Raw genomic sequence first — 26,371 nt, 5'->3', positions numbered from 1 at the left:
ACGACACAGGCTAGCGTATCTGTAACAGATACAACCCAGCCTCAGACGCTCGGAACAGACGCGACACAGACTAGCGTATCAATCACAGACACATCCAGCCTCAGACGCTCAGAACAGACACGACACAGACTAGCGTATCAGTAACAGATATAACCAGCCTCAGACGCTCGGAACAGACACGACACAGACTAGCGTATCAGTAACAGACACAACCCAGCCTCAGACGCCCGGAACAGACACGACACAGACTACCGTATCGGTAACAGATACAACCCAGCCTCAGACGCTCGGAACAGACACAACACAGACTACCGTATCTGTAACAGATACAACCCAGCCTCAGACGCTCGGAACAGACGCGACACAGACTAGCGTATCAATCACAGACACAACCAGCCTCAGACGCTCGGAACAGACGCGACTTAGACTAGCGTATCAATCACAGACACATCCAGCCTCAGACGCTCAGAACACCACGACACAGACTAGCGTTTCAGTAACAGATACAACCAGTCTCAGACGCTCGGATCGGACACGACACAGACTAGCGTATCAATCACAGACACAACCCAGCCTCAGACACCTGAACAGACACGACACAGACTAGCGTATCAATCACAGACACATCCAGCCTCAGACGCTCAGAACAGACGCGACACAGACTAGCGTATCAGTAACAGATACATCCAGCCTCAGACGCTCAGAACAGACACGACACAGACTAGCGTATCTGTAACAGATACAACCCAGCCTCAGACGCTCGGAACAGACGCGACACAGACTAGCTTATCAATCACAGACACATACAGCCTCAGACGCTCAGAACAGACACGACACAGACTAGCGTTTCAGTAACAGATATAACCAGCCTCAGACGCTCGGAACAGACACGACACAGACTAGCGTATCAGTAACAGACACAACCCAGCCTCAGACGCCCGGAACAGACACGACACAGACTAGCGTATCAATCACAGACACATCCAGCCTCAGACGCTCAGAACAGACGCGACACAGACTAGCGTATCAGTAACAGCTACAACCAGTCTCAGACGCTCGGAACGGACACGACACAGACTAGCGTATCAATCACAGACACAACCCAGCCTCAGACACCGGAACAGACACGACACAGACTAGCGTATCAATCACAGACACAACCCAGCCTCAGACGCCCGGAACAGACACGACACAGACTAGCGTATCAATCACAGACACATCCAGCCTCAGACGCTCAGAACAGACGCGACACAGACTAGCGTATCAGTAACAGATACAACCAGCCTCAGACGCTCAGAACAGACACGACACAGACTAGCGTATCAGTAACAGATACAACCAGTCTCAGACGCTCGGAACGGACACGACACAGACTAGCGTATCAATCGAAAACACAACCCAGCCTCAGACGCTCGGAACAGACACGACACAGACTACCGTATCAATCACAGACACAACCCAGCCTCAGACGCCCGGAACAGACACGACACAGACTAGCGTATCAGTAACAGATACAACCAGCCTCAGACGCTCGGAACAGACACGACACAGACTACCGTATCGGTAACAGATACAACCCAGCCTGAGACGCTCGGAACAGACACGACACAGACTAGCGTATCAGTAACAGATACAACCAGTCTCAGATGCTCGGAACGGACACGACACAGACTAGCGTATCAATCGAAAACACAACCCAGCCTCAGACGCTCTGAACAGACACGACACAGACTAGCGTATCAGTAACAGTTACAACCAGCCTCAGACGCCCGGAACAGACACGACACAGACTACCGTATCAGTAACAGATACAACCAGCCTCAGACGCTCGGAACAGACACGACACAGACTAGCGTATCAATCGAAAACACAACCCAGCCTCAGACGCTCGGAACAGACACGACACAGACTAGCGTATCAGTAACAGTTACAACCAGCCTCAGACGCTCGGAACAGACACGACACAGACTACCGTATCGGTAACAGATACAACCAGCCTCAGACGCCCGGAACAGACACGACACAGACTACCGTATCAGTAACAGACACAACCCAGCCTCAGACGCCCGAAACAGACACGCCACAGACTACCGTATCGGTAACAGATACAACCAGCCTCAGACGCTCGGAACAGACACAACACAGACTACCGTATCTGTAACAGATACAACCCAGCCTCAGACGCTCGGAACAGACACAACACAGACTACCGTATCTGTAACAGATACAACCCAGCCTCAGACGCTCGGAACAGACACGACACAGACTACCGTATCAGTAACAGACACAACCCAGCCTCAGACGCCCGGAAGACACGACACATACTAGCGTATCAGTAACAGATACAACTAGCCTCAGACGCTCGGAACACACACGACGCAGCCTACCGTATCGGTAGCAGATACAACCAGCCTCAGACACTCGGAACAGACACGACGCAGACTAGCGTATCAGTCACAGACATGACACAGCTACCCGGTTCAATAACGGACACAACACAGATACTGACGTCCCTGACAGAGACCCAAACACAAACACGTGGAGCCCCGGGATCTGCTGGGGTTTTGAGCCACTGCTCTGCTGCCAGGAATCCGGTTAGAAGAGGTGATGTGAAATAGGGTTTAACGTCGCGTCCAAGATTATTGCACTTTTATAGCGGCGTGCATGCACGTGTGTGTGTGGCTGCTTGTACTAGTTCGGACTGATGCCGATTTATAGTGCTAGCACACTGAGATACCATGGCGCAGTTTAACATGAATATCCCACTCAGACACAGTATACTGACTCCGAGCCGACCAGTCCTTGTTTTAGCCCGTTAATGCCGAACGCCAGACAGGGTAACAACAAGTACCATCTTTCAACGTCTTTTGGTATGACGCGGCTGGGGATCGAACCCCGGACCTTCCGCTCTCCGGGCGGACGCTCTACCATTAGACCACGGAGGCGGTCTCCCGATTAGAAGAATAACCCTACCGACATTGGTCCGGAGACAGGGCCATTAGTAGCCAGAGCATCGCGACCCGGTCTGGTTCTCCGCCAAGAGTCCGATTATAAGAATTATTCCAACGACGTTTGTGAAACCGCATCTAACAGCAGGGGTTCAACGTCCAATAACATATCATATCAGACATTACAATCCTTTTCAAAACCATTTCCTTAATTATTATTTCATGTGGGCCATTGCTGACGTTTTCTAAATTATCAACTACATCAACATCCTATTCACATGATGAGATTCAATTAAGGTAAAAGTGACTGAACCGTTCGACATTGGATCACTGGCAACAGTTTCTATGTATATAGAATTTCTGGTTAGCCTTGGGGAACAGTATTAGAGATAATGCAAGTCAGCCATTTATGTATTACTCTCTGGGGCGGTGGGGTAGACTGGCAGTTAAAGCGTTCGCTTGTCACGCCGACGGCCTGGTTCGATTATGGGTACAATGTGTGGCCCATTTTTGGTGTCCCCCGCCGTGATGTTGCTGGAATATTGCTAAAAGCTGCGTAAAGACAACCTCACTCCCTCACTGTCATATTTTCTTGTACATACATGCATACCATCTGAATTCATGGACAGATTTGTGTCTGGCTGTGTTATATTTTGTGTTATGAGAATAAGTATAATTGGGAAATACTCGTAACGTTTCCTCAGTGTAGGGCTAGTTTACCTGCAGCTTTGAACCAACGGGATGCCGTCATCTGACCAAGTCAACACCAATAATTTCGACCCGTGAAGGTCCGGGGTAGAATAGGTCTTCTGCAATCCATGCTTGACGTAAAAGGCGACTATGCTTGTCGTAAGAGGCGACTTTCGGGATCGGGTGGTCGGGCTCGCTGACTTGGTTGATGCATGTCATCGTTTCCCAATTGCGTGGATCGATGCTCATGATATCAATCAGTGGACTGTCTGGTCCAGACTCGATTATTAACAGACCGCCATCATACAGCTGGAATATTGCAGAGTGTGGCGTTAAACAACAAACAAACAATCATTTAAACACGATGTGCTCGATAAAAGTACTGGTACCTGTACCTACACGTATAATTGAATGAATAAAGATGTTGAAAGCCATGTCAGCTCCGTCTTCGTTGATACGACAGCTTCTGACATACTGCTTTAAGATAGTCAGCAATGCCACTGCTGGTTGTGCTTCACTGGCCGGTCAGTAATGAAATGTGCGGTGTATTCTTCAGTAGTGAGTGAGTTGGGTTTTACGCCGTTTTTAACAGTATTCCAGTTATATCACGGCGTGTCAGCTTAATGTGGGAGGAAAGCCCGAAGTGATGCAGGTCCTAGACGTTTACCACTTCGGTGAAACCCACGAGCACGGGTATGGTGCTGACAAACCTAGAAACATAATCGGGGTGAACCGGGATTCGAACCCACAATCATAGGTTTCTGGCGTGTCCAAGGGACGCAACTCTGCACAGCGAATCGCGGCGCCTTAGACGACTGGGCCACCCGTGCCCCCGTATTCTTCAGTAGAATTTGTCCATGAGACTTCATTCATAAGACTCCGTTCTACCCCGACACACAAACACACACACACACACACACACACACACACACACACACACACACACACACACACACACACCCTGCCCCCCTTCATCCAGACATATGAACACGTCTTGCTAATAGTGTGACATGTCACGTACACTGGTTGGTAAGCAATTTCCCCTGTCGAGCTACCCGTCAGTATGGAATAAAGGAAGGGACATTATCGCGATCTCGCATCCTCAGGCTCGCTGATGTGGTTGATGCATGCCATCGTATCCAAAATGCGTGGTTTGATCTCAATTGAATTAATGAATTTTCAGATTCGATAGTTTATAAAAACAAACTTTAAAAAAAAAATATAAAAAAATACTAAACAAACACAAAAACTCTTATTTCCCCCACCTATAGCACGGCATCCTTCAAAATTCCAAATTTCCCCAAAATTATAGAAGCAACCCTAAAGTCCCGCAGGTTGCCCTTCCTTTTCGGACATACCCTCCTGGCAAAACCACTAATTGGCCTGTCTCTCTCTCTCTCTCTCTCTCTCTCTCTCTCTCTCTCTCTCTCTCTCTCTCTCTCTCTCACACACACACACACACACACACACACACACACACACACTTTACATACAGATTATCGAACGGTCGATTCCTAATGTCCGACCCTGAATACAACAAATTCGTATCATATGCAGACCATTTATTGGACACGAAATAACATTTAGTCCAGCTATCTTAGGATAGGAGACAAAACCTCATCCTCTTTTGGATAGCACTGGCTGCATTAGGGTCGTCAATATGAAAGACGTTGGAAGGTTTCGACGCAATCACGTTGACTGTGGAATTGGCATCCACTGCCGAGATAGCAACAACAAATACCTCAGCTTTGGCTTTCAGATCACCAATACTGGCAGCAATGGCCTCCCGGTCCTCGCTTGTGGTGTACCCATCGGTAAACATGACGACCATATTTTCAACGTACATACGGTCGCCATTAACAGGGATGAAAACTTGTCTCGAAGCCAGCTTGATGGCATCGCTGATGTTCGTAATGGGACCCTCTTCGTATGTCTGCTGCTTGAGAGCTTCCAGAACATCCGACTTGCTGTTGCTATATTTATTGAGTTTGAATACTACACTTGCGTTTGAAGAAAACACCATCAATGCAACGTTATCACCGCTAGTGCTTATGGTGGTAGAGTTTAGCATACTCTCTTGAAATCGTTTCATTTCGTCAAAGCGGGGTTTGCCGATGGAGAACGACACATCTTCAATGAACAGGATGTCTAGCATCTTGGTACTGCAGACTGGAAAATATGATGTGCAATATTTAAAGATTGTTCCTGGTGGGTAGATGAAGGGACTTACCGATACGTTGTTTGTAACAGTGTCATACATATATAGATAAACTTGGTTACAGTGTAAAACATACATAGATAACTTTTGTTACAGTGTTACACATATATAGATAACTTTTGTTACAGTGTTACACATATATACAGATAAACTTTGCTACAATGTAACACAGATATAGATAAACTTTGTTACAGTGTTACACATGTAGATAAATTGTGTTACAGTGTTACACAGATACAGATAAACTTTGTTGCAGTGTTACATATACAGATAACCTTCGTCACATACAGGTAACCTCTGTTACAGTTTTACGCATTGATTTAGATAACCTTTGTTACAGTGTAAAATATATATATTTCCTTTGTCACAGTGTTACGCATATTTAGATAACATTTGTTACAGTGTTAAATATATATAACCTTTGTTTCAGTTTTATAAATATTTAGATACCCTTTGTCACAGTGTTACACATATTCAAATAACCTTTGTTGCAGTGTAACACATGTAGGTAACCTCTGTTACAGTGTTACACATATTTAGATAACCTTTGTTCCAAAGAAATTTATATGTATCATTTTCCATGACGCCCTCTACATATTCTAGGTCATACCATGGATGGACCTCTGCGTCAAAAGCACAAGTATTAAGAAGACGGTAATACAATAATAGAGCCACTCCATCATGTTGGCGCCTCAAATCCTAGTGTAGAGTTGTGTCCCTTTAGCATGTTTTTTTTGTTGGTTGTTTAACGCCGTACTCCCGCAATATCCCAGCTATTTGACGGCGGTCTGTATATAATCGAATCTGGACCAGACAATCCAGTGATTTAAATCATGTGCATCGATCTACGTTTGGAATACGATGGCATGTCGGCGAGCTTGACCAACCTGTCAGCATGGGTTGCTGAAGACCTATTCTCTACCCTGTACTCCTTAAGGTCCTTAAGCATGTCAGAATCCTTAATCTTGACTTCTAATCCAAGATATTGATTCTTGTTTTGCCAACACCATATCCGTGCTAGTTGGTGTCACCAAATAGGTAACGTCTAAGACCTACAGAATGTACATTATTTCTGGTATCCCCTTACGTCAATCTGGCACGCAGTTATATAACTAAAACACTGTTAAAAGATGTGTTAAAGTGAACTCATTCCATCATTGCCATTCTGAAACCTACCTGTACAGTTCACATCCGAGAAACCAGGCTGACAGGTGCAGCTGTACCCGGTGCCTTGCGGTGTGCATGTGCCTCTATTCTGACACGGACTCAAACGGCAGGGATCATCGTTGACTACTAAATGATATATGAAGCTTAATTACGAGTAGCTTCCAAACAGTGTTCGAAATAAGAAAAAAGAGCAAACGACAAACATATTCGCAAATACATATGAGTTTTTAAAGGGTGATAATCAGTGTCGGAAGGGTTATAACGAGGGTGTGGTCGCCATGACAGTTTTTGAAAGGTGATTATCAGGGCGTTGTTTCCATGACAGTTTTTAAACGGTGATAACCTGTGTTTGAACGCCATGATAGTTTTTTGAAAGGCCGGTAAACAGGGCGTGATCTCATGACAAATTCTAAAGGGTTATAATCAAGGCGTGGTCTTCATGACAGTTTTTAAAGTGTGATAAGCATTGTGTGTGGACGCCGTGAAGGTTTGTGAAGGGTGATAATCAGGTAGTGGTCGCCTCGACAGTTTCGAAGAAGTGAAAATCAGGTTGGGTCACAATGACAGTTTTAAAGTGGTGTAAATCAGTTTGGGTGACCATTACAGTTCCAAATGAGGGAAAATCAAGGTATGGTCGCCATGAATGTTTCGAGTGGATGCAAATCAGGATATGGTCGTTATGAATGTTTCGAATGGGTGCGAATCAGGATATGGTTTTTGACGGAGTGCAATTCAGGGTGTGGTCGCTGTGAAAGTTTCAAATAGGTGGAAATCAAGATATGGACGTATAATAATTTGAGGAGGTGAAGATCAGGGTGTGCACAACATGATATTTTGGAGGGGATGAAAATCAGGTTATTGTCGCTGTGACAGTTTCGAAAATTAAGGTACTGTCTCTTTTACACTTCTGAGGGGGGTGAAACTCAGGTGTGGTTGCCGTAACTTTTTCGAAGTTTTTTGCAGTGTGTGGAAATCAGGATGTGGTCGTAATGACAATTTCAAAGGTGGGAAAATCCGAAAGTGGTTACCCTGACAGTTTTGAAGGGGACAGAATCAGGGTATTGTCTCTATGATAGTTTCGAGTGGGTGCGAGTCAGGACACGGTCGGTGTAACAGTTTTCAATGCATGCAAATCATGGCATGGTCGCCATTTCAGTTTTGACGGGGGGTGAAAGTCATGGCGTGGTCGCTATGAAAGTTTAAAATGGGTAGAAATCAATTTGTGGACTCCAAAATAGTTTTGAGGGGGTGAAATTAAAGGTGTTGTTGACATGACAGTTTCAAGGGTGTGAACATCAGGTTGTTGTTTTGATATTGATTCTTGTTTTGCCAACACCATATCCGTGCTAGTTGGTGTCACCAAATAGGTAACGTCTAAGACCTACAGAATGTACATTATTTCTGGTATCCCCTTACGTCAATCTGGCACGCAATTATATAACTAAAACACTGTTAAAAGATGTGTTAAAGCTAACTCATTCCATCATTGCCATTCTGAAACCTACCTGCACAGTTCACACCCGAGTAACCAGGCCAACAGATGCACCTGTACCCGGTGCCTTGCGGTGTGCATACGCCTCTATTCTGACACGGACTCCAACTGCAGGGATCATTGTTGACTACTAAATGATATATGAAGCTTAATTACGAGTAGCTTCCAAACAGTGTTCGAAATAAGAAAAAAGAGCAAACGACAAACATATTCGCAAATACATATGAGTTTTTAAAGGGTGATAATCAATGTCGGAAGGGTTATAACGAGGGTGTGGTCGCCATGACAGTTTTTTAAAGGTGATTATCAGGGCGTTGTTTCCATGACAGTTTTTAAACGGTGATAACCAGTGTGTGAACGCCATGATAGTTTTTTGAAAGGCCGGTAAACAGGGCGTGATCTCATGACAAATTCTAAAGGGTTATAATCAAGGCGTGGTCTTCATGACAGTTTTTAAAGTGTGATAAGCATTGTGTGTGGACGCCGTGAAGGTTTGTGAAGGGTGATAATCAGGTAGTGGTCGCCTCGACAGTTTCGAAGAAGTGAAAATCAGGTTGGGTCACAATGACAGTTTCAAAGTGGTGTAAATCAGTTTGGGTGACCATTACAGTTCCAAATGAGGGAAAATCAAGGTATGGTCGCCATGAATGTTTCGAGTGGATGCAAATCAGGATATGGTCGTTATGAATGTTTCGAATGGGTGCGAATCAGGATATGTTTTTTGACGGGGTGCAATTCAGGGTGTGGTCGCTGTGAAAGTTTCAAATAGGTGGAAATCAAGATATGGACGTATAATAATTTGAGGAGGTGAAGATCAGGGTGTGCACAACATGATATTTTGGAGGGGATGAAAATCAGGTTATTGTCGCTGTGACAGTTTCGAAAATTAAGGTACTGTCTCTTTTACACTTCTGAGGGGGGTGAAACTCAGGTGTGGTTGTCGTAACTTTTTCGAAGTTTTTCGCAGTGTGTGGAAATCAGGATGTGGTCGTAATGACAATTTCAAAGGTGGGAAAATCCGAATGTCGTTACCGTGACAGTTTTGAAGGGGACAGAATCAGGGTATTGTCTCTATGATAGTTTCGAGTGGGTGCGAGTCAGGACACGGTCGGTGTAACAGTTTTCAATGCATGCAAATCATGGCAAGGTCGCCATTTCAGTTTTGACGGGGGGGTGAAAGTCATGGCGTGGTCGCTATGAAAGTTTAAAATGGGTAGAAATCAATTTGTGGACTTCAAAATAGTTTTGAGGGGGTGAAATTAAAGGTGTTGTTGACATGACAGTTTCAAGGGTGTGAACATCAGGTTGTCGTTACCATGACAATTTTGAAGGGGTGGGAATCAGGATATGGTCGCTGTGACAGTTACGAATGAGTGATAATCATGGTACGGTCGTCAAAACGGTTTTGAGGGAGTGAACATAAGGGTGTGGTCGCCATGGAAGTTTCGAAAATGTTAAAATCATCAGGATGTGTACAACATGACAGTTGAAGGGTTGAAAATCAGTGTGTGGTGGCAATGACAGTTCCGCGGGGATGAAGATAAGGGTGTGGTTGCCATCACAATTTCGAAGGGGCTAAAATCATGGTGTGTTTGCCATGACAGTTTCAAAGGCGTGAAAATCAGTGTGTGGTTGACACGACATTTTCAAAGGGTGACAATCATATAGTGGTCGTTATGACAGTTTCAATTTGGTGAGAAACCATCATATGGACACCATTATGTGCCGGTTTTGTAGGGGATTAAAATCAGGGTGTAGCTGCCATGACAGTTTCGAATCTTTAAAGAGTTTTGTGTAAGAAGAATTCAGTGTGTGGTCGCTGTGACAGTTTGGTCATGTGAAAATCAGGATGTGGTCAGCTGTGACAGCGTAGATTGGGTGAGAATCAGGGCGTGGTTACGATGACAGTTTCAAGAGTGTGATAACTAGGGTGTGGTATCCTGTCGAAAACCAGGGTGTTATCGCTATGACAATTTAGAGGGGATAACAATCAGGGTGTGGTGACTATGTCAGTTTGGAGGGGGCGAGAATCATGGTGTTGGCACTATGACTGTTTCTAGAGTGTAAAAAGAGGGTTAAATGTGCCTGGCGGAACAGCTACGACACTAAAACAGTACAATTGTCGAACCGATCTTGTAAACTTCAGGTGCTGGTTGGCTTCATGGACTCAGTGGACCCAGTGGGTCTTTGCTGCTATAAAGGGTTTCAAGTGTATTCAAGGCATGAACAATGTCATTTCTATATGCAGCCAGCCATCTTTGATATTTCTTTTAATAAAACATCTTCTCAAAACATTATATGACCATTGGTCTGAAACGTGGTGGGTGAGATAGTCACCTTATGAAGTATCAAGTTAGTTCAAGATAATCGGAAATAAAATATGTTTGCCAGTCGCCATACTTGAAAATACAAAACATCATCCATCTCATTAAAATCAGATCTCAGTTCTCGCTATCGCTAAACAAAGATCTGAGGACATCTCATTGCGGCTCACGTCAGAACGACCTTTCGGTCGACCAATCAAAGCATCGCTTACTAGATCATGAAAGTGACAGTTGGAATGTATTTTCTAATAATGCAACCTCGAAAACGTTAACAGGGGGTATTCCGAACGACAGTTACGGCCCGTCAAAATTATCGTCTGTCTCTCGGTTCCGTGGGATAAACATTTGAACGGAGGGGCGTTGCACAGTAGGCAGGAATCACTGCCAAACACTCTCAACCATACATTATATAATTAGACATTCCGGAATGTTCGTTTGTTCAGTTTTCAAAATTTTAATCGATAACTGTGTCAATATATTTTTCAAGCGTAGACAGAAATGGGAGTCACCAGGTTGAAACAAGTGCCGTAAAGCTAGAGAAAGCTGCTTTCTAATTGGCTGATGTCGACTTCTTGTTAGTCATTTCAGTCGTCGGTCAATGTTCAAAGCTGCTTTCTAATTGGCTGATGTCGACTTCTTGTTAGTCATTTCAGTCGTCGGTCAATGTTCGCTAACGGTCGTCCTGACGTGACCCTTAATGGGATGTTCTCAGATAATTGTATAGCAGCAGCGAGAACTTAGATCTGATTTTAATGAGATTGCCATCGTAATCTTTTTTCTCCTCAGAAACCACGTGATCAATGAAGCTGAAACTTCACATTTTTCTTCCCACAATGATGACACCTGAATTTGTTCAAGAGGTTTGAATCCGATTTTTTGTCAATATGGGGATATTACAGTAGGTTTATAATACCATTCATTTATCATAATAATGCGGATCTTTGATCACTTCTGATTCAACATCTGGACGCTAATATTTCGTACATAACTTACTTTGAAGAGTTACTGATTCAGTTCAAACTTATTGTTGTTGGTTATACCATAGAATAAAACGTAAAGTGTCCATAGGGCAAGAGATATGCGATTCGTGTGAGCGACCGAAACCAACTTACCCACGCTGTAGCACGAGTGACAAATCAGCAGGAAAAGCAGCAGTGTTATCGGATTCTGGAAGAATCAACATTTGAATCAACTGAAAGTCTGCTTCAAAATGAAAGGAAATAAATTTTATTTTATAAATCTAGTCAGGCAAACCAGTGGTTGAAATCCGGGTGAGGTTTGTTTTCTATCAATTCTCAGTAGCAGTATCACATGAAAATAAAAAAACAAAAAGATATATAATACATAAACTGAGGGGCAAAAGGAAATTTGTATTTTATCAAATTGAAATGTTGTCTAATTTGATTATGTCTATTTAACCAACAGTTTGTAAAAAGTAATCAGTGGTTGAGTAATTGTGTGTAAAAAAATTGATGACTGGGGTAAGAAATCAATTTGCAACACAAGTAAGTATTTATAAGAACACGTAGGTATATATGCCAACAAGTAGGTTTATATACCAACAAGTCGGTATATATTCGAACAGGCAGATAATTGTTCCAACAACCAGGTACATATTCCAACAAGCAGGTATATATTCCAACAGGCAGATGCATGTTCCAACAAGCATTTATATATATATATATATCCCAACAAGTAGGTATATATTCCAAAAAGAAGGTACATATACCAACAATAAGGTATGTATTAAATCAAGCAGGTATATTATCCAAGAAGTAGGTACATATGCATGCAAGTAGATATATATACCAACGAGTAGGTATATATGCCAACAAGTGGATATATATTCCAAAACGTAGGTACATATTCCAACAATGAGGTATGTAGTCAAGGCCATTGTCGACGGTGATGTATAAACATTAATTCCGAATTTGAGAGCGATAATGCATTGTTCCATAATTTCAATCCAGAATCCAGAGTAAAAGAAGTCCGCATCAGACAGATTTCAGTTTCAGATCAATGAAGGTAAACTACCCGGCACAAGAAGGTAAACACTTAAAATTGGATTTGCCAAAAGTATTACAAACGTTATCAATACGTTACGTGACTGTAAAAAAGTTGTCGAAACACTGAAAACTTACCCATTTCTTGTTGTATATATAGTCTTTATTCATTAAGTATTGTAGGCCACAGGCCCATTATACATTACAGAGTATACAGTGGGAGAGAAACATTATGATACAAAGGTAAAGTTTAGCTGATTTACACAAGACGTAGTTTTAATGCTTTGTAAATGGATACGGATAGATTTTGAATGATTAATACATTATTTGATGCCATTAAAATATTAAACGAATATATGGATGGGTAGAGTAAACTGTTTGGGTATATAACTTCGTCTTAAATGTACATGTCGATCACAAATTATTATAACATGAAATTCATCTTCAATTTGATATTGATTGCAAGCCAGACACAACCTTTTAGATTTTAACTCTTTTTATACCTTCCAGTCTCAATTCGGAGCTGGTGGGAACAACATCTTAATTGCGCAAGGGCACGTTTATATTTAAATATTGATAATTCTTTAAAATATGTTTCTAAGCCGAAATTTGTTTTGAATAAACTATTAAGAGTTGATTTTGAGCTTGATGAAAGAGCTGAGTGCCAATTTTGTTCATAAGAGAATTTTAGACGGAGTATAAATTCCGACAGAAAGCGGGAGATATTACTTATAAATTGTTGTTCCCATATGAAACCAAAACCAGTAGAGAAAAGGGTATGTTTTACTTTTGATGCCCAGTTAGTTTTACCATTACTACAGTCTAACAATAATAAGTTTTAACATTTCTTTACCAAACGTGATTCAGGTATATTAATTATTTTCCACCAATACTTAACAACACGTTTAAATGCAAATATGAACATGTACATTGGGGATCTTCCGCATTCTCCTCTAGCAACGTGATTTGCGGATGACTGCTTAACACATAAAAATCTCTTACAGGCAACATTCGTACAACTTCTGTTTCTTCGTAATTATGAACACCCCAAACTTCAGAGCCATACAATAGAATTGGGCTGATTTTGGAATCAAAGATTTTTTTTAAAAAGATCATGAGGTAATAGATTTAACATATATAATGATTTAATAATTCCACACAGAACCTTTTTTGGTTCATGTAGCGATTTGCTGTCAAATTTCCCTGAACCACAACCAAGTCAGATCTCGTGGTGTAGGTGGTGTACCATGACACTACCACCACCGCTCATTTCGTCGACGATAAACACGTTGTCTTTCATCTCGTCGGTGAAGAAGAAATCGTGATTTATTGCTAAACCACAGTTGTCTCCAGTTTCTCAAATTCCAAGGCTGTAAGGTATGGCACCAACGCAAGCGTCGCTGTCGATATATCTGTTGCAAAACAGGGACTGATCTTCGGGGTCGGATTCCAGCTTCGTGAAGATGGTTCCTGATAGTCTGGTCCAATATCCTCCTCAAAACTGCAGTCTCCATAGCTGTGGCATTCCGATGATGTAGGTAGGACAGTCGAATGTAGTGATCCTGTGCAGGGGTGGTAACTCTTGGTCGGCCGTTTATCGGACGGTCTGCAGTTGAACTGAACTGTGTGTATCGATCTCAAAGACGGCAAATGGTGCTGTGGTGGACGTTGAAGTGGCGTGCAACAGAAGACTGCTATTCCCCTCTTTAGATACGTCCTATGGCAATGTTCCGATCAGCAGCGCTGAGTTTCAGCATTTTGGAACTTGAAAAATGTTGACAATTGAATAACAAATTATTGGCTTATGCTTGCCTTTTTATAGCCACTACCACGAGTTACGAATGACATAACTTTCACGTTATCAATGTACATGTACCTCGAGTACAAGCAAGTAATATTCATGTATGTGGTGCTGGTACAATTTTGTGCCGCCATTGTGTAGCGTAGCATTATTATGAATATGAAATCACAATAACACATTTTCTTTTTAAAACAGACGAATTGTGCGTTGGTAATTCTTTAATCTCTACATTAACAATCCCGGAAGAAAACTAACCCCTTTATTGCACCACTGTGCCCAAGCTTGTTCTTTTATGCCAACAGTCCAATCTCGAGACCTAGCAACATATCCGATTACACTGGCCCAGGCTGACCCTAGCCGGATTTGGTCAGTTCTCCATGCGATACTCACACCTAGTCTGTCCCTTGGTCCTGCGCCATGACTGTGGAATTTATATTTTTTAGGTATTCTGTTTAACTAAAATCCTAGGCATGTCTAGATGTTACTAACAAGTCTTGTTGAGTTGATTCCAAAACATCAGAAGGAGAAAGGTTCTTTCGAATAAAAAAAATATATTTTGAAGAAATGTTTTCATTGACTACGTGTTACTCTATCTATCCCCAGATCCTAGAGAATATTTTTGAAACGGACTCCAAGTAAAGAATGATTTGACAAGTCTAGATTGCCTAAGTTCTGGTCCTGAAATCAAGCATCGTTCTTGCATCCATTTGTATTCTATTGAGTAGATTTATAATTTTAACTATGACAATTGTATTTCTGGGATGTTGGTTGATTTTAGATGTGGGTATTTAAAGATAACAAAATAATATGAAATATACATTATTTATGATGTAGCTAAGGTATGTGCACGTGCATGTGTAAAAACTGTAGTTTGTAGTCAACCAAAGAAGATCTTCAACACTTTAGATAGTATATTGTTTTGAAATGTCTCGCCTCATGAACATGTTCCACGTTTCAATATTGTATTCAATTCAACCAATGACTGTACACAACATTTATATATTTTACATGTATATTACGGCTCCATGGGCAAGTATAACGGTAAACACAAACGTGTGTTTGTTTAACATTTTTGTGTGTTGAAACACATGTTATATTAAAGGGAAAATATAAACATTTAGTCTGTTCGGTAACTAATTCCAGCTATTGTTTCCTGAATTAAATATTATTTACTTCAGGCATACACATATTATTTCGTGTCATGTGACACCAGATGTTGTTATCAACCAATATTCATGTCGTAAACAACCATAGAAATGTGAAACATCAATGCTAGAGAATAACCACTTTTGATTTTCCAACGAAACAAATTCCTTTTGGCGTAAACGTTGACAATAGCGGTAAAAATATATTAATGGATCAATGAAAATCATTGATGACGCAATTGTTTGCAAAAATATGTTGTTGCCTCAGATGAATAGATGAAGTTATGCCGAAACAGTAAGCTCTTAGAACTCTTGTTTGCCAGCTGGGACCATGTCAATATATCAGTTATGAAATGTATTTACATGTTGAAAGCATTGACAGAGAGTATTGTTATCTTGGACGGTTTCTGCAAACGAAGTAGACATTTTGGATTCCATTTATGCACACGAAGATGTTTTATTTATCAAAATATGCCTGTGTTTGTTTGAAGGGAACATTTTCTTCACCGACTTTGCTACAGGCTTCAATGCAGGGTTGGAGTACACAAAGACTATTCAGAGACAATTAATTAATCAGTGCTGCTACCAGTGCAAATAAAGAATGTATTTTTAACATGTTAATGTCATTGTGTGTATATACAACACATAAATAAAGTACAAGTTTACTTTCTACAGTTTTATATACATAAAGTACAATTACTTTTCTACTTTTCTTGGATCACTCCATTCTAATACTGCCGCCATGACCTATGTTGTTTTAAGTTGTGTGTGACAAATGGGACACGAAACTAATGGGAGGATACCGACTACACTGGCCCTGTCTGACCCCAGCGGGATTCTCTCTACTGGTCAGTTCTCCATGCGATACTCACAGCGTTGTGTGTCTCCCAAGAGAATACATATGAAAAGGTCTCCAACTAAAGTCAAGAATGATTTGGCAAGTCAAGATTGCCTCAGTTTGGGCCCTGAAATCAAGATTACAGAAAGAAGTAAACATTTCTCCAAGTTTGGAGCATGTTTAATGATCCACCGCCCAAACTGATTTCTGTAGGTGATATAGAAACGGACAATGTACGCCCATCACTTTTTAGGCATTTACCCTATACACCATTCAATATTTCTTCATCAAACTTTATATACATTAGACATGCACTGGACTGGCACCTTTGGCTATTAAGGGAGTTTTCAGGGAGTGATTTTTTTTCATATTGCGTTTCCAGGCATATGAGGGTAGGGACAATCGTTTCTGGAGCATACCTCATAAACTGTTTACCAAAGGCAAATTCAATGTTGAGTAATGTCTAGAATCACTCATGTCTTTGATTGGCATTTGGAAGTTGGAAACACATGAATGATGGAGGTTGGAAAGACAAGACGTAGTCTCGCTATCAAAGTACTTTTTAAAAGTTTTGTTTTCATTGAAACACGTAATTGCCTTTACTTATAAGACGTTAATCCCCATTGTTATTCCTCATCACCAGTGTAGTGTACTTTACTGTCAGTCAGCCTTGTGTCGGCCCGGGAGCAACAAATTTATATTTAGGAGGAAAACTCCCCGTGGCTCAGACACGGTTCACTGACACGGGTTATAGGAGTACCGCTCATCAATCGTGTTTAAATCCCAAACGGATTACAAATTTGATGTCTAAACACGTTTAATGTCTAAACACACGAAATAAAGTGCATACCATCAGGGTATAATCTTGGCAGACGGCTACACAAAATTCAAGTCAATTCTAAAATCCCAATAGATAGTATGTGTACCAAATTCACACACATGAGTTCCAAAGAAGGACAGATCAACCGGAATTGCTGAGGCAGAAGGCGACCTCCCATACACATAAAACAACAACACGAAGTGAGGTGGTCTCTGTCTTAGACAAGATTGGGTTAGGCCAGGTTCACACAGTGCCGATTATGGCTCCCGTTTGAGATCATGAAAAGTGAAACCGTCGGATTACTATCCTCAGTGATCTGGAATGTCCTTTCATTGTCTGAACGGAGTCGTATACGTTCGTAACAGAGTCCTGCGGATCGGGAAAGGTCCAGAGAGGTCGGCCAAGCACTCCCGACAGTATGGTGCGTCCCGTACCATTCGGGAAACTCCGCCGATTTTGACTAGTCGGATTACAATCGCGACTATGTCGTGACAGATTCTGCTGTATCGGATCAAAATCGTAACAATGTGTCTGTGTTGCCTGGACGGTGTCCTGTGGATCGGGACGCTGTCGTGATGAACAGGCATGAATTCTTCATAATCGAGTCTGGACCAGACAATCCAGTGATTGATATCATGAGCATCGATCCACGCAATTGGAATGGATGACATGCATCAACCAAGTCAGCGAGCCTGACCACCCGACCCCGTAGTCGCCTCTTACGACAAGCATAGGCACCTTTCACGGCAAGCATGGGTTGATGAAGGCCTATTCTACCCATGATCCGCATGTCGTGTCATGAGTGTCAGGTCGAGGCCTTGCTTATTTGTGTTACCTGTGAGGGTGGTGGGGTCGATGGATGGGGTCTGCGCTCTTGCTAAGCTATGTTTCGTTTTCAGCTCAGTCACACGTGTTGTCTTAAGAAGTGTGGCTGATACAATACAATAATAATTCATTTGGATCTTGACTAGAGTGTATGAAATTCCAGATATCTATTTCAAAGTCTATGTATTTCTTATTCTTTGACCTTTTCTAAGTCTGAACGTTTTCTAATGATTTTAGCTAAAGTTAATGCAAATGTGGTACCCCAGTATCTTATATGTAAGGGAAATATTCAATAATTGAATTTGACATTACGCCTTTTTCCTGACTGAAAATTTCCTTTGAAACAAAACTTTGCGGGATAATATGTAGTATTCTGTTACAGTGCCATCTGACTATTCTATTTATCATACAATTAGCCTCCCTGCCTCTATAATTGCAAGGAATATCAGAGACTAATTATCGGTATATGGTCTCTGGCAATATCTACCAACGGCCTGCACCTACAAAGATAAGTCGTGAGAGCCAGCAAGTTATTCGGTTGCAGTATACAGATTTTTGTTTACGTATTCGTTGGTTATATTGGACCACGAAACGGGAAGTACGTGTGGCTGTTTCTTCAACATTCTCTTTTCTAATAATTTTGACAGGATGCGACAGTTGCGTTGTCGTGGATCGATTACGTACTGGAAACAATCCGCGAAGTCACGTGAGCGTGGAGTGGCAAATTTGAGCAAGTTGAAAACAATCTGTGTAGGACTCTACTGGTAGAATTCATTGCTTCGACTAGGAGCCACATGCACAGTGCCAAACTCTAACACGCGAGAGTTGGCCAATGAAAGCTCGACAAATAGAAATTCAAGAGCACGCTGTTAGCTCGATTGACAATGTCAATCAAGCAAAGGGAGGAGCTTCATGAAATCATTCGCTCGCAGTAATTTTCGATGCCAAATAACGACAGATTCTAGACAGTAAAACGATGATTAGAAAGCGTAAAAAACGTCGTTTTTCGTCCATTGTGATATTCGGGAGAAAACGACGTTTTTGTGTTTGCATTGACTAGCACCGGTCTTCACAAGCGGCTGGAACAAGCTACTGCACTCATTTACTGTGGAAAGACATTGTTTATCAAATTCAGTATGCAGGGTAATCCCATAGTGGTCAAAAACTTGGTGTAATATGTAAAACGGAATGTCCTGAAACAAATATTGTTCATATTGTTTTAAACATGCCTGTGTTGATTAAACATTTTGGGAATATATTATATTGTAAATTAAATTTGACGAACATAAACTTTGCAGCCGTATTGATGCATCGCATCGAAGGTTTCTTGTTTTCATATACATGTACTGTACGCGTATGGGGCCTGGTTTTGTGTCTTCCGCAGTCATAGTGCAGATTCCCTGTCATGCCGAAGTCCCGGGTTCGATTCCCCATATGGGTACAATGTGTGAAGCCCATTTCTGGTGTCCCCCGCCGTGCAATATTGTTAAAACGGTGTGAAACTATACTCACTCTCATTGCAGAAGTATTCCTATTAGCGGCGTAATACCATACACATGCACTCACTGAGTGATATTTTCAACATTTTCACAACCTCTGATATAACATTGATGTGTAACTTCAACACACACAAATGGTATGAAATCACGTGGTTATTTTCACATATCATATAGAATTTGAGGTTCTGGTATTATAGTTTAAGCAGCATACTGAGTTCATCCACACAGTTTTCATTAAATATAACACGTTCATCATTTAATATCGCGTTATTGGGGGTCTCGGGATATTCGTGATGCTCAATTTACGGGTAACGACTGTACAGCATTGACATATTCGATACTTTTTAATCTTATCAGAAAATGAGCTCACAAGTGTGCAACTTGCATTGACACTACATCTAAAATTCTTCCCGTATATTTTAACGAGACGTCGAAATAGAGACGGAGTCAAGCTGAACACAGCCGGGTGTGACGTCAATAAACGAGATGAGCTTTGGATATGGAGGCCTGTACGTACCGACTCCCAGCTTGACGACGCGCATAGAGTGTTCCAGTCACATGTGGTTATTGTGATTTGACCAATCTGAATCGATTAATTTCGACATTCATGATAGAATGAACATTATACGGCCATTTGTGGTAGATTCGTACACGTGGTACCTTACATGGCAAAAAAATAATATTATTTTATGTCATACCGAGAGAGTTATATACATTGTACATGTATGTATTGTTTTGACTGGCAATTCATTCAATTTCTTTATTACCTATATAAACTATATTTTCAAGATGGATCCAGGTAGATTACTCGATTGAAATCATGTGGCAGTGCAGTGAGCATTTCCCTCAATGTGGGCAAACGTTTTCTGCATTTTAAACTACCATCGTACATTGTCCTAAAAATAACAAGTTCAATTTATTATTATTACTGTTGTTGTTATTGTTATTTTTATTATTCCGACGATTGTTGCGACAAAAACAACTTATTAATGAGTGTACCGATGCTGTTCAAATGTATGTAGACAGTTGAGCACCAGAAACCACACACACACCAAGGTCATAAGCCCAATGACAAAGGGCAGATCATTCAGTAACCATTCACTTTTAAAGACATGTTTTGCCCTGTTGTTCCGCAACTTCTTGTCATGTCTGTTGTTTCCGGTGATGGAATTTCATGTTGTTTGATTCAAGATTTTACTTAGATTGAGGTACATGTCTTCCAAATCTTACCCCCCTGAACCTGCAAAATCAAATGTTTCCAAACTGTCTGAGAATTGTCTCCATACATAACATATGACCCAAAAGACGTTAAAGAACACCCGCTTTTTTCATGCGAGTATACATATAGTTAATCTGGCATGGCTAGGTAATTTAAGATCGCGAAAACCTCGCGAATGGATCCAGGGATTTCTATCGGTTTTACCGGAATGCCAGCCCTGGAGATATAGAGGATGGGGCATGGGGATTAACTATATTCATGTGAACAATTCGTTTTTTAAAACTTCTTTTGGGTAGTCAGTTATTATTTGTTATTTTTACTATTTATGTATTATTCATATCCGGTGTGCAAGTAACAATACATATGTTTGCCCATTTTTTACACGATTCGACATTTTCATAATTAATTGCGGGAGAATGTTTATTAAAATATCACAAATCCTACGCGAATTCGGATTGGCTAGCGCTTTTCCACTCAAACCGTCATATGTAACCATTGAAAAAAACGCGAGAACGCGAGATTGCAGCACTTGACCAATGTCGTGATCTCGCGTTCTTATGCCTTTGTGTTAATTGCCTATACAGTCATATGTAACTATTTTCAAAAACGCGAGAACGCGAGATTGCGACACCTAACCGTGCTGTTGTGCTAATTGCCTACAGTCATCTAGTGGCTCAGTCGTCTGAGGCGTCGCAATTCGCTGTGTATACGTAGCGTTGCGTTCCTTGGGTGTGCCAGAAACCTATGATGATGGGTTTCGTCCCATTTCAAGCTGACAAGCCAGGGTATAACTGAAATATAAATACTGTTCAAAGCGGTGTTAAGCCAAACTCACTCACTTATTCAGAGCCATGCCGGTCCCTCAGGCTGGATATTGGGGGTACTTTACCAGTATAAGCATGCCCATCATGTGGATGTCAAGGCAACAATGAATTATTAGTTCGGGTTTGGTTGAATTTTAAAATACATGGGAGACGGAACACATTTTATTTTTAACATTTTATTGTTTTCTTATCGAACTATTTAGGGCATCTGTGTACAACTGCTGTCGAAGGGTGCGATTCACGTGTATCATGCGTGTTCAGATGGGCTATGTGTACGGAGTAGGAACATATATATTAGCGATATTTCTATTTCTAGGACCTTTGAGGCAATAGAATAATGTAAGGCGGGATGTTTTGTAGTTAGGTGGGAGAGGATGAAAATCTATTACCGTATTCGACGTAATAAGCGCCCACGGCGATATTTACAAATATATTGGCAAGTGAACAATCCCAATTAGCCCCCCTACCGATTTATCAATGTACACAAGACTTATTTAATCGTGTATAATACACACTCGTGTGTTACATGCACCCTTAATTATGGGCAATTAAATCCTGGAAAAATGTATCTGTCGTATATAAACAGTTCAGACTGTCAGCATAAACCACGAAATTTATCTTTCAACTCTGTTTTTTTAACCAAAGTGATATTCTAATAAGAGCCCCCTATTTGTAATTTTGAGAGCACCCTGGGCGTTTATTACGTCGAATACGGTAATTAATTTTGTATGGCCAAAAGTAGCGACTGTGGTGTCGTGTAAAAACATGGGACAATCTCATTTTAGCCGAATGCTACAAATTGGTCTTTGGGAAAATGTTTTTGATGAATATGCTAGCCGTGTATAATATTGCCTCATGGAGAAACCACTGGCGTGTGATTATTTCTATGACTCATGGTGTCGCCGCGAACAGCTGCAATACTGCTGATGTGGCTTTAAGCAATATTTACTCCCTCACTGACAGTGTTATTTTGTTTCCAGTTTCCTCACACTTTAATGTTTTCACTATCACTGGACATTCACGTACACAATTTCTTTTGTTAAATTATATTGAGCATGTTGAGGATTTTAATTAAAAGTACATAGGAAACAAAGGGAGAGGAGTGAGTGAGTGAGTGAGTGAGTGAGTGAGTGAGTATGGTTTTACGCCGCTTTTAGCAATATTCCAGCAATATCACGGCGGGGGACACCAGAAATGGGCTTCACACATTGTACCCATGTCGGGAATCGAACCCGGGTCTTCTGCGTGACGAGCGAACGCTTTAACCACTGGGCTACCCGATCGCCCCCAAACGGAGAGGACTCTACTCTAGGCTACATAGGACTTTGTGTATATAAATTACATGATAGCATTTTCAAGCTCAAATCATAAGTTTGCTAAATGCTGCCTGGAGAATGAAGAGCATGAAAGAAGCATGACCACCGGACTACTAACGTGCGCATGCGCCTTGACCTTATGATATTACGCATGCGCACGGACAGCGTCTAAAAAACGAGAACACGAGAACGCGAGAAAATGAAATGTCGAATTCTCGCATTCTCGCGATTTCGTGTTTTTGTGGCCTAATTTGACAAGTTGAGATTGAGAGATTGAGAGATTTTGCATCATGTTCAATACCTCTATAATAATTAGGATCAGATTTATCACCTGACCTATACAAAAGGATTATGAAACATGTACTCCATGATTCAGGGAAATAAGATAATTCAAAAATGACATTAAACAATAATTCCATGTACGGCAACAATAGATCGGAGGAGGATATGAAAAATTCTGAGATAAGGTTATCTTCCCTGGAGATTTAGATTTTTTTTAGTTTATTAGATTGTTTCTTGTATCTCTTCTTGAGTGATCGGAGAATTCAGTATACAGGGGACCGTATCATCAGCATTGTATTCAGTATCAGAATGTTCAGTCTGTTCTGGCAAATTAGCGTCACATTCTTCAAATAAGTTCTTAGAAATACGAAAAACATTCTGATATATTTACATTATCCTTTTTTGACGACTTAGTTGTATATTTCTTTAGCACAATCCAAAACTCTTTTGAATTATTTATATTAGCTAGTAAAATGTCTCTGACAGATGCATTATATAGTGACTGTCTCTTTTTGTTCCTTATTAGGTCATTATATTTATTGCGTTGAGTAATATATAAATGTAGTGATTCACTGTTCTTTGATTTTCTAAAACATTTCTGTAGCCCCAGCGTTTCTGATCGATTGAAATCACATTCTGAGTCAAACCATGGTTGATCTGATTTTACAGGATAAGTTTTCTTCATTTTCTTCATGAAGTCCTCAGCCTGGTGAATAGCATCAGTAAAAACTTTAACAGCTTGGTCGATATCGGTCAAGGCAAGAGTGCAACAGTCATTAATCATAGATGATATATCGGATGATAAGATATTCTCTCTAAATCTTTCAGAAAAATTATTATCCCATAAAAATTTGAAACCTTCCCCGTCTAGGTGGGTATCAGCTGACGAACTGGTGTGCATTTCTTGTTTGTTTCATTTAAGTCACACACACATGGATGTATACTTTCTTTTCCCAGCAGTTTAGTAAATTCGGGGCAGTTAATTTAGTGGGATCTGGATTAATTGAAGTCCGGTTTAGACAGATTCCGCTGAACTAATTTCAGCAGATAGACATCTTGGTAAAAAATCAAAACTCCATTTTTTAAAAAATAAGAGACTCTTAACGAGTTGAGTGGGAAAGGAGATTCGATATTGAAGCCAAATTATATATTTTAAGCATGTGGGTAACGGTATTCCATGCAAAAGTTGACTTTTATGCAAGCACCATGCATTTCACTACCCAAGAATGGGTATTAAAACATGTGCGTTAACGGGATTCCATATGTATTGTTTAGCATCGTGCTGACAACAACCACTCAGAAAAACAACAAAATTACGCAATTATTCAACATTGCAAAATGCCACGCCTGTCCGAAAATGAGCGTCTGCGAGCCATTGGTATGCTTGAAGCAGGATCGAGTCAACGTGACGTTGCAAGACAATTTAACGTCCACAGAAACACCATTCGGTGTTTATGGCAAAGTTGGCAACAGACGAATGCAGTCAGAGACCATCCTCGGAGTGGCAGGCCACGCGTAACCAATAAACGACAAGACAACTGGATTCGAACAACACACCTACGAAATCGATTCCAGCCAGCAATAGTGACTGGAAGAAGCATCCAGTGGGGACAAGTTCTATTCACTGACGAGTATCGTTTTCACCTCAGCCACAGCGATGGACGGATTCGAGTGTATCGATGTCGAGGTGAACGTTACGTCAATCATTGTGTCATGGAAGAAGATCGGTACCAGCGTTATGGTGTGGGGTGGGATTACAGCAAGACAGAGGACCCGTTTGATACTGGTAGAGGGAAATCTCAATTTACGGCGCTACCGCGGCGAGATCATCGGCCCTCTTTGCGTCGTCATGGCCCAGGCATTACCTTTCAACATGACAACGCCGGCCCCATACTGCTCGACTTGTTCAGGATTCATTTCAACAAAACAACGTGAATGTCATCCCCTGGTCACCAATCGAGCACATGTGGGATGAGATGGATCGGCGCCTTCAACGTCAACCACGTGTTCCACAGAGACTCCAGGAACTTCGAAACTTGCTCCAGCAGATATGGACAGATATCCCACAGGACTTTCTGCGACGCCTGGTCCATTCCATGAGACGAAGATGTGTTGCTTGCATCGCAACCAGAGGTGGACACACACGCTATTGATTTGTAAATTGACATTTTGGCATGTTCGTGGGTTTTTTTATGAAATCACGCATTTTCTGAAGTCAGTATGGCAAATTTAACCATTTGAGCACTTACAAAGTCTTTTATCTGTTGCAAACCGAAATTGTTTCAGATTTGGTAAAAAAATAACTTTGCATTAAATCTTGTTCAAAGTCACAGGAACTTTTGTTGGTGAGTATATATAACTTTATAGCATAGAGAAAACAACCTACCTTCTCCATTGTCACGAGTTGTACCCAGTTAGGTGCTGCTGCAAGTGACGGGATGGTTTTATATGCTAGAATTGATGTGTAACATGTGTAGCCTCTGAGATAGCTTGGCTGGCCAAATCGTTATTTTCCGTATATGGTCATTTGGAAAAATATCGACGTTTTTTTTATGCTTTCTCAACATCGGTTTTCCGTCCAAACAATGCCGTTATTTGACAGCGGAATTGACTGCGAATGAACGATTTTATTACTATTTTAATAACCATCCGCCCATCCCTTATAGAAATGATTTAGTCCTCGTTGAAGCAAGTCTGAATCTCCCATTTCACTCGGGCTCATTTCCAATTTAAATGCAGTTGTTGGTTTCCATCAAAAATGTTTTTGAGTTACAAAGTGTTAATCTAGCTCACAACCTGAGTAATACGCGAATATTGATCTGACTGTGGCCTTTTAAACAGTGCATAGATAAAAGTCCCGAGTTCTGTCAGAAGCTGTTCTAAGACTGATGGCATATGTACTATATTTTCAATAGTCAGGAACACGCTGCTCTACAGCCTCAATTGATTTTGTGGATATG

The 26,371-nt window shown here is 41.3% G+C and overlaps 1 protein-coding gene across 2 annotated transcripts; it reads right to left on the bottom strand.

Annotated features, from left to right (window-relative positions):
- Window positions 1–5,187: 5,187 nt before the first annotated feature.
- Window positions 5,188–25,850, bottom strand: LOC124131126 (sushi, nidogen and EGF-like domain-containing protein 1). Of its 2 annotated transcripts, XM_046494217.2 has the most exons (5): window positions 25,798–25,850; window positions 11,952–12,006; window positions 8,529–8,645; window positions 7,033–7,149; window positions 5,188–5,807 (listed from the first exon to the last, which is right to left on the bottom strand). In XM_046494217.2, the coding sequence occupies exons 1-5, from the start codon at window positions 25,804–25,806 to the stop codon at window positions 5,236–5,238; spliced, it is 870 nt and encodes a 289-aa protein (XP_046350173.2). In that variant the 5' UTR covers window positions 25,807–25,850; the 3' UTR covers window positions 5,188–5,235. The 2 variants fall into 2 exon arrangements, with proteins under 2 accessions (XP_046350173.2, XP_046350174.2); XM_046494218.2 differs by lacking the exon at window positions 8,529–8,645.
- Between the last annotated feature and the right edge of the window lie 521 nt (window positions 25,851–26,371).

This window comes from Haliotis rufescens, unplaced genomic scaffold, assembly GCF_023055435.1.
Source record: "Haliotis rufescens isolate VD_foot unplaced genomic scaffold, xgHalRufe1.0.p SCAF_10, whole genome shotgun sequence".
NCBI lineage: Eukaryota > Metazoa > Mollusca > Gastropoda > Lepetellida > Haliotidae > Haliotis > Haliotis rufescens.
Note: the sequence above shows the minus strand (reverse complement) of the source record. Positions and strands in the feature narration are given on the sequence as shown.

Bases quoted from the DNA above. Each gene is read 5' to 3' on its own strand.
- LOC124131126 (XM_046494217.2), bottom strand. The intron at 7,150-8,528 runs GTAGGTTTCAGA...TATATCATTTAG, and splicing joins CTCGGGTGTGAACTGTGCAG to TAGTCAACGATGATCCCTGC. The intron at 5,808-7,032 runs GTAGGTTTCAGA...CATATTTTCCAG, and splicing joins CTCGGATGTGAACTGTACAG to TCTGCAGTACCAAGATGCTA.